Source organism: Sinocyclocheilus grahami, unplaced genomic scaffold (genome assembly GCF_001515645.1).
Source record: "Sinocyclocheilus grahami isolate Dianchi unplaced genomic scaffold, SAMN03320097.WGS_v1.1 scaffold146.1, whole genome shotgun sequence".
In the NCBI taxonomy this organism is placed as follows: Eukaryota; Metazoa; Chordata; class Actinopteri; order Cypriniformes; family Cyprinidae; genus Sinocyclocheilus; species Sinocyclocheilus grahami.
This window is the reverse complement of record NW_015505325.1, coordinates 1,852,639-1,861,722: the sequence shown is the minus strand read 5'-3', so window position 1 is coordinate 1,861,722 and position 9,084 is coordinate 1,852,639. Positions and strand designations below refer to the sequence as shown.

At 38.4% G+C, this 9,084-nt stretch overlaps 2 protein-coding genes across 2 annotated transcripts in view; both read left to right on the top strand.

Annotated features, from left to right (window-relative positions):
• Window positions 1-299: 299 nt before the first annotated feature.
• Window positions 300-5,367, top strand: LOC107591829 (matrix metalloproteinase-9-like). Its single transcript, XM_016281098.1, has 13 exons — window positions 300-536; window positions 675-913; window positions 1,016-1,164; window positions 1,249-1,377; window positions 2,391-2,564; window positions 2,727-2,900; window positions 3,000-3,173; window positions 3,252-3,407; window positions 3,559-3,742; window positions 3,855-3,988; window positions 4,088-4,238; window positions 4,349-4,452; window positions 4,572-5,367. The coding sequence occupies exons 1-13, from the start codon at window positions 402-404 to the stop codon at window positions 4,670-4,672; spliced, it is 2,004 nt and encodes a 667-aa protein (XP_016136584.1). The 5' UTR covers window positions 300-401; the 3' UTR covers window positions 4,673-5,367.
• Window positions 5,368-5,783: 416 nt separating this feature from the next.
• Window positions 5,784-9,084, top strand: part of LOC107591828 (zinc finger protein 335-like) — an 18,989-nt gene continuing 15,688 nt past the window's right edge. The window contains exon 1 of the mRNA XM_016281097.1: window positions 5,784-6,474. The gene's annotated coding sequence lies outside the window, so the exon portion shown is untranslated. The remainder of the gene's footprint in view (window positions 6,475-9,084) is intronic.

The following is a 9,084-nucleotide window of genomic DNA, read 5'->3' as shown; positions in this document are numbered from 1 at the left end:
ATATTATATTTATATTAAAAGATGCTTTAATTAATACTTATGTTCATATTTTTATGTCTCAATTTATTTTAAGAAACTAAATAAAAGAAAAGACAGTCTTTGTTTGTTATCTTTTGTGTCTTCAAGCTTAATGTGAGGTTGATGGAAAGCCCCTTCTTTTTTGAATGGATGAAAAAAATCACTCCTTTTCAGTGGTTAAAATGACCTACTGGAGGTGGGTGGGTGCTCAGTGACTACGCCCAGGGGACCACATAAATACTGCCTTCAGGGCACCAAAGAAGACAGACAGATCAGGAGAAGAAGAAACAACAACATTTCTTGTACTTCATCTCCCCTTTTTTAAGTTTAGAGTCTGTTTTCTTATCAAATTTTACTTTGATCTGTGACTTGAAGCACTAATCATGAGACTTAGAGTTCTGGCGTTTCTGGTTCTTGGAACCTGTTCTTTAAGAGCCTGGTGTGTGCCGCTCAAATCTGTGTATGTGACGTTCCCTGGAGATGTGATCAAGAACATGACAGACACACAGCTGGCAGATGTGAGTATATCAAGTTTTAGTTCATGTGTTGTTGTTTTTTGGATATCTTCTCTCAGCCATCTACTTTTGAAATAGTACATTGCAGTTGATTGTATTATTCTATATGAATTCCTCTCCTGTCTAAATATTTGACTCCAGGAGTACCTGAAGCGTTATGGCTATGTAGATGTTATCCAGAAGAGTGGACTGCAGGCAGTCATGTCCACTTCTAAAGCACTGAAGGAGCTCCAGAGGCAGCTTGGGCTGGAGGAGACGGGCTCGCTTGACCAGCCCACGGTTGATGCCATGAAGCAGCCTCGCTGTGGGGTCCCAGACATCCGCAACTATCAAACTTTCGATGGAGACCTGAAGTGGGATCACAATGATGTTACATACAGGTGGGATATCATCTACACCATCGACACCTTAACTATTGATCGACACATCTCATAGGTTTGTAATGAACACACTATAATCCATTGTGTTGTTTTGGTATGCAGGATTTTGAACTACTCACCTGACATGGAAGCCTCTTTGATCGATGACGCCTTTGCCAGAGCTTTCAAAGTCTGGAGTGATGTTACCCCTCTGACGTTCACGCGCCTCTATGACGGCACTGCTGACATCATGGTCTCCTTTGGGAAAGCAGGTGAGGTGGTTTTTGTAATAGATTCCAGTTTTAAGATGTACCACTGTTTGAATGAGTTTGATTGAGCTGTTGTTTTTGTTTCAGATCACGGCGATCCCTACCCTTTTGACGGGAAAGATGGGCTGCTGGCTCACGCCTATCCTCCAGGTGAGGGAGTGCAGGGGGATGCCCATTTTGATGATGATGAATACTGGACCCTTGGCTCTGGACCAGGTGAGAGTGATTCTTCATTCATATTTCAGTACACCCCATTTTCACTGTATGTATACAGTAAGTAGTTTAAACACCATGTAGCATCATACTCTCTAACAGTTGCATAAGATCTATAGGGTAACAGTAGCTCCCTCAACAGATTTGAGTGTATAGTATTTTTTTCATATGTAGTATAAATGAGTCCTTAGATAATAAATGTATAGCTTTGTTTTTAAACTGGTGTCCTGCTGTAATATTTTAAATAGTATTTGCTTTGTGTTCCATCCAGTAACAATAAGAAAGCCAATTAATTCAATTTGGAAACATATTGTCTTTATAATATCACACTTAATATTTTTCATAAATAATGCAATGAGTTCTTATATATTAAAAAAACAAAAGCTCAGGTCAGGTCAACATGTTTACCCCTGTATACCCTGTCTTCAAATTTGTGAAGAAGACAATGACATTGATGTGTCTCCTTCAGCGATTCAAACCCGCTATGGAAATGCAGAGGGTGCAATGTGTCATTTCCCCTTCCTGTTTGAGGGAACATCTTACTCCACCTGCACCACAGAGGGGCGCACAGATGGTCTCCCCTGGTGCGCAACCTCAGTACACCCCATTTTCACTGTATGTATACAGTAAGTAGTTTAAACACCATGTAGCATCATACTCTCTAACAGTTGCATAAGATCTATAGGGTAACAATAGCTCCCTCAACAGATTTGAGTGTATAGTATTTTTTTCATATGTAGTATAAATGAGTTCTTAGATAATAAATGTATAGCTTTGTTTTTAAACTGGTGTCCTGCTGTAATATTTTAAATAGTATTTGCTTTGTGTTCCATCCAGTAACAATAAGAAAGCCAATTAATTCAATTTGGAAACATATTTTATATTTTTCATAAATAATGCAATGAGTTCTTATATATTAAAAAAACAAAAGCTCAGGTCAGGTCAACATGTTTACCCCTGTATACCCTGTCTTCAAATTTGTGAAGAAGACAATGACATTGATGTGTCTCCTTCAGCGATTCAAACCCGCTATGGAAATGCAGAGGGTGCAATGTGTCATTTCCCCTTCCTGTTTGAGGGAACATCTTACTCCACCTGCACCACAGAGGGGCGCACAGATGGTCTCCCCTGGTGCGCAACCACCGCAGACTACGACAAGGACAAGAAATTTGGCTTCTGCCCCAGTGAGCGTAAGTGTTTCAGTCATGATTTTATGGGGCTTTAATTCCAAAATAGACATTTAAACTGACTCCTTTGGCCTTAATATGTGGAATTAATATCACTATATTTCAACAACCACAAGTATTTATTATTATGAGCACGGCTAACATTCTGTCTCTGTTTTCCCCCAGTTCTCTTCACATTTGACGGGAACAGCAATGAAGCGCCGTGTGTTTTCCCCTTCGTGTTTCTGGGGGTAAAATATGACACATGCACCACAGATGGACGAACTGATGGGTATCGCTGGTGTGCCACTACAGCTAACTTTGACACTGATAAGCAGTATGGATTCTGCCCTAACAGAGGTAAGCAGCTCTCGTACCTTCAGACTGAACCCTGAAACTTTAATGAAGTAAGATATATACATATATTAATATGTTATAATATAATATTTCCCCTTACAGATACAGCCGTGATTGGTGGAAATTCAGAAGGTGAGCCATGCCAGTTTCCTTTCACCTTCCTTGGAAACGAATACTCTTCTTGCACCAGTGAAGGCCGTAGTGATGGAAAACTCTGGTGTGCAACTACTAGCAATTATGACACAGATCAAAAATGGGGATTTTGCCCTGATAGGGGTAAGTGATAATCATCTCCTTCAGACACTATAAAAATATGAAAGTGAGACATTGGCTAACATGTCTTTTCTCTCACAGGATACAGTCTTTTTCTGGTGGCTGCTCATGAGTTTGGACATGCACTTGGTTTGGACCACTCCAAAATCAAAGACGCTCTGATGTATCCCATGTACAGATACATAGAGGATTTCTCTCTGCATCGTGATGATATCAAGGGCATTCAGTATCTTTATGGTATTTATCCAATTAAACCATCCATCACTTAATGATTGTTAGCATTACTATGCATTTTCGTATTCAAAATTCAAGATTTTTGATGTTGAAACCCCAAGAGTCTTGTACAGTTCTGGTCTTATAGCTATATTATTTCATTGTTTCTTTTCAGGACCTAAAACTGGCCCTACTTCCACTCCTCCAGAACCACAGTTCACCACTTCCTCTCTGATTTTGCCAACTAAATCCACTGTTTCTACCACAACTCATGTAGACCCTTCACAGGATGTCTGCCAAATCAAGGAATTTGATAGCATCACTGAAATCCAGAAAGAGCTTCATTTCTTCAAGGATAGGTATGAGCTATAATTCTACATAATTAGCGATATGAACTAACAAACTTAACTTAGAAAACAAACTTTATTATGCCTAATTCTCACTTACATGTTTCTAAATTCTCTCTTAAAGGCACTACTGGAAGATCTCAAAAAAAGGAGAAAACAAAGGTCCTTTCTTGATATCTGAGAAATGGCCTGCCCTGCCAGCCGTCATTAACACTGCCTTTGAGGACCAGCTCACGAAAAAGATCTACTTCTTTGCAGGTACTTATTTACCAGGTTGAGATATTTCGATATTATTGCCAAACATGTTCAAATTTAGATATATATAACTGTTTTTTCAACTAAATCTCATGCACACAGAAAAACAGTTCTGGGTTTATACTGGAAATGAGGTGTTTGGACCACGTAAAATCGAAAAGCTCGGCCTGCCAAGCATCTTGGACAGAGTGGAGGGAGCAATGCAGAGAGGAAAAGGCAAGGTGCTCCTGTTTAATGGGGAGAACTTCTGGAGGTAAGTGAACTTTGCTTCAGGACTGTAACGTGCAAGACTTCATCAGAAAGTGTAAAGCTCTGTAATTGTAGTTTTTCCACAGTATTCTTATCTCTTATTTATTGTCATAGACTCGATTCAAAGGCTCAGATGATAGACAGAGGATACCCTCAATTCACTGACTCAGTTTTTGGTGGAGTTCCCATTGATTCACATGATGTGTTCGTCTACAAGGGTAAGTGAGATTATGTTCAAATGAATAGTCTAAAATAGTTAATAAAGTCGGATTAACTACTCTGATTTATCTGATCAGGCAAATGACACTTGTTTCTGCTCTTCTTCGATATTTTTCAGGATTCTTTTACTTCTGCCGGGAGAATTTCTACTGGAGAATGAATGCCAGAAAGCAGGTTGACCGAGTCGGTTATGTGAAGTACGACCTCCTAAAATGCTAAGATGTGCAGTCACTGTGCACAGTGAAAACGTCCAACATCCTAACCTGATGACAGAGTCCTTTTTAATAGGGAAATAATTTCTCTTCAGTGTAAAATGTAGTAAGGAATACACAGACAGAATGTATTAAATTGAAAGTCTCTGTTATGGAGATTTTGACTTTAACTGTTACAGGAAAAGAACTGATTTAACACTGAAATGATTATAGGTACATGAAACAGGATGTTATGCATATTTGTCTGTCAGCTTTAACATGGTCTTATAATTTATTTTCCGCTTACTCTATAACTGCTTTGTTCATGACGAGTTTCTTAACAGCACATTAAGAGAAACTAATCTTGTTCTATAAAGCTACGATGAGACACTGCCAGTCTAATTCTAGGAATTAAGTTTGTTTTTGTAAATATATGAGTGGAGTCACCTCTGGGGAAATTGTAGCGTAAATGCATTTGTTATCAAAGCATTCATTGTCTGTGTTGACCCCACTGGTATGGTTTTAAAAGCAAAGGTTTATTTTTAGCCTTAGATCTAATAGTGAGATGTTATTAAGTCCAGATTTTGGCGTATTGTGAAATCATTTGCCTGGTGTAAATGATATATTATAATATTATTAATTTAATGTTCCACATTCCACTTATTTATATTTGTATTTGTTTGTTGCATTGTTTATGATTACTCAATAAATGTGTAAACAAGACCATTCAATCCTTGTGCAACTGCTCTATCATTATATCTAGGCAAAGAATCATATTTGAAAAAACAGCAAAATACTGAATTTGTTCTATATAACAAGTTTTCACAAAATTACAAATCGGGTTGAAATGCTATTTAATATTCAAAATCTAATCACTGCAGACTATTTTAAATGGTTGCCACACAAATATTTGACATTTAGCAACTAGTTAATATTGAAAGATTTCAAGTGTCATATTTGTATGTGTGCAGTAGCTATTAATGTACACAATATATGACACATCCACACACACATTTTATTACAACAGTTATCATTTTGATACAAATACAATTGAAACACAATCACTTTTTTAAGACAATTTTGTGTCATATTTGATACATAACTGACATAGGAATACTGACACAGAGAAGCATACTGTCCACTGACATTTTAACGCTGCTACATGATTTACAAAAACTCGCCTGATTTTCATAAATTCGCCTCATGAGAAAATGCTAAAACGTAAAGTGCAGGACTAACTTTACAAATAAAATCTCTTTTTTTAAAAAGGTCAAAATATTAGTAGTTTTCGCAGAATGACAGCACATGCAGTGGAGAACACGTCTCATTTATATCCGCGGCACAGATTTAACAGAATGTAAATTGACTCCTTTATAACATATGGCCTCCTCACATTTAATCTGTGAAAAAAACTATGTTTATTTTGGCGTTATCAAAAAATTATAATTGAGAATCTTAGGATAAACAACTGGCGTCGTATTAATCCGCGAGACACTCGGTGGTTTCATCCTCTGAGAGCAATAGTCCTCCGGTTCGCACCATTATTTGACAAAACGCTTAAAAGATGAAGCGAGATGGTCGATATTCATGTTCTGTAAATAAAACATCATTTATAAAATAAATCGAGATACATTATAAAACAGATTAAGGGTTTCTCCCTCTCGTCTGTTTCCCCTGACGCATAAATGAGTTCCGGCCAGCTTTGAGGACAGGAAGCGAGGAGACGCTGATGGCGCCCGACTAGAAACAAGACCAACTATTCGCTTTCAAATATCTATTTTATTTCGCCTCATTCGCGTGCGTAAAGAGCGAAACAGTCGTCCATATAAGGTAAGAAAAAATCCTAGCTCAAAATAAGGGTGTAAAATTGTGTACAAATACAGTTTCTTCCATGATGGGCAAGAGAAAAACATTCGGGCGAACTAGCTTTCCCTGCTCGCGCAGGCCCTCGAGGTCCCCGAGCGGTTCTTCATATCGCCTGAGCGGAAAAAAATAAACTCGGAGCGGCGGGAGGGAAAATGGCGCTGCGCGAGCAGGCAGGACGAAGGGCAGCACAAACGATCAAAGAGTAGTCGCAGTCCGTGAGAGGAGTCGAGTGTCATTAGCATCTGATATAGTGACTTTTTCTTCACTCAATTGTTGGTGTACTCAGCATCAGAACGTGTCATGTTGAGCAAAGACCAGAACCCTTTTGTCATTGATAAGTTTGAGTCAAAAGAAAGACTTAATGTCCCAACCACAGCTGGACTGGTGTTCTGGTGGGGAGGGACTGATATCAGTTGAGAACATGTGAGAAATCAAACGTTTTAGATAATTTTATTTCTGTTATTTGAGTGCATTTAATGCGGGGACCACGCTGGCTTGTGCTTTTGCTGCTTTTGCTGCTAAGCTTATAATGTGCTTGAGTGACCTAGAAAGGTGCCATCACAAGACAACTGTATTCATCCCCTGGGGGAATTTGACACTACAGCAGTAGACATACATCACAGAGTATGAAATAGCAATGAATACAATACAACACAAAATATAAAGAAGAAATGCAATAAATAATTTTGAAAATTCTAGTTTATTTAGAAATCTGGTTGTACAACTTGATTGCAACAAGGCTCTTGAGCCAATTCTGCAGAAAATACACGGGTGGATCTATACTTCTGTGAATGAATGAAAAATACACTTCATGAATTTGTGCAAACTTTACAGTTTGCAGTGGTTCATACAGATCCATACGTTCACAGTGGAGTGGTTCATAGAGTGTTATTTTGAACTTGATACTCAAGTATGAAGAAATACAGTCAGTGCTTGTTCAAGGCATCGTTGTGGGACACTGGAGGACCAAATTATGTACACACCTTATTAATAAAGCATACTGTTTACAGACAAACAGAATAGCCCAGAATATGAACGCAACGTGCTAAATTGGTCGTTAGCGTTTTCTCCCCCATAGAAAAACCCCCAGCTTAACATGAAATAAAAAGGCCAAATTCGATATACAGTTTATTAATAAAATATACTACATACAGGAAAGCAGATAAGGCCTGAATATGAATGGACATGCCTTTATACAGAAAACGCTTAACGTGGCTTAAAGGCACAATACAGTGGGGCAAAAAAGTATTTAGTCAGCCACCAATTGTGCAAGTTCTCCCACTTAAAAAGATGAGAGAGGCCTGTAATTTTCATCATAGGTATACCTCAACTATGAGAGACAAAATGAGAAAAAAATCCAGAAAATCACATTGTAGGATTTTTAAAGAATTAATTGGTAAATTCCTCGGTAAAATAAGTATTTGGTCACCTACAAAACTCGGAGCGGCGGGAGGGAAAATGGCGCTGCGCGAGCAGGCAGGACGAAGGGCAGCACAAACGATCAAAGAGTAGTCGCAGTCCGTGAGAGGAGTCGAGTGTCATTAGCATCTGATATAGTGACTTTTTCTTCACTCAATTGTTGGTGTACTCAGCATCAGAACGTGTCATGTTGAGCAAAGACCAGAACCCTTTTGTCATTGATAAGTTTGAGTCAAAAGAAAGACTTAATGTCCCAACCACAGCTGGACTGGTGTTCTGGTGGGGAGGGACTGATATCAGTTGAGAACATGTGAGAAATCAAACGTTTTAGATCATTTTATTTCTGTTATTTGAGTGCATTTAATGCGGGGACCACGCTGGCTTGTGCTTTTGCTGCTTTTGCTGCTAAGCTTATAATGTGCTTGAGTGACCTAGAAAGGTGCCATCACAAGACAACTGTATTCATCCCCTGGGGGAATTTGACACTACAGCAGTAGACATACATCACAGAGTATGAAATAGCAATGAATACAATACAACACAAAATATAAAGAAGAAATGCAATAAATAATTTTGAAAATTCTAGTTTATTTAGAAATCTGGTTGTACAACTTGATTGCAACAAGGCTCTTGAGCCAATTCTGCAGAAAATACACGGGTGGATCTATACTTCTGTGAATGAATGAAAAATACACTTCATGAATTTGTGCAAACTTTACAGTTTGCAGTGGTTCATACAGATCCATACGTTCACAGTGGAGTGGTTCATAGAGTGTTATTTTGAACTTGATACTCAAGTATGAAGAAATACAGTCAGTGCTTGTTCAAGGCATCGTTGTGGGACACTGGAGGACCAAATTATGTACACACCTTATTAATAAAGCATACTGTTTACAGACAAACAGAATAGCCCAGAATATGAACGCAACGCGCTAAATTGGTCGTTAGCGTTTTCTCCCCCATAGAAAAAACCCCAGCTTAACATGATATAAAAAGGCCAAATTCGATATACAGTTTATTAATAAAATATACTACATACAGGAAAGCAGATAAGGCCTGAATATGAATGGACATGCCTTTATACAGAAAACGCTTAACGTGGCTTAAAGGCACAATACAGTGGGGCAAAAAAGTATTTAGTCAGCCACCAATTGT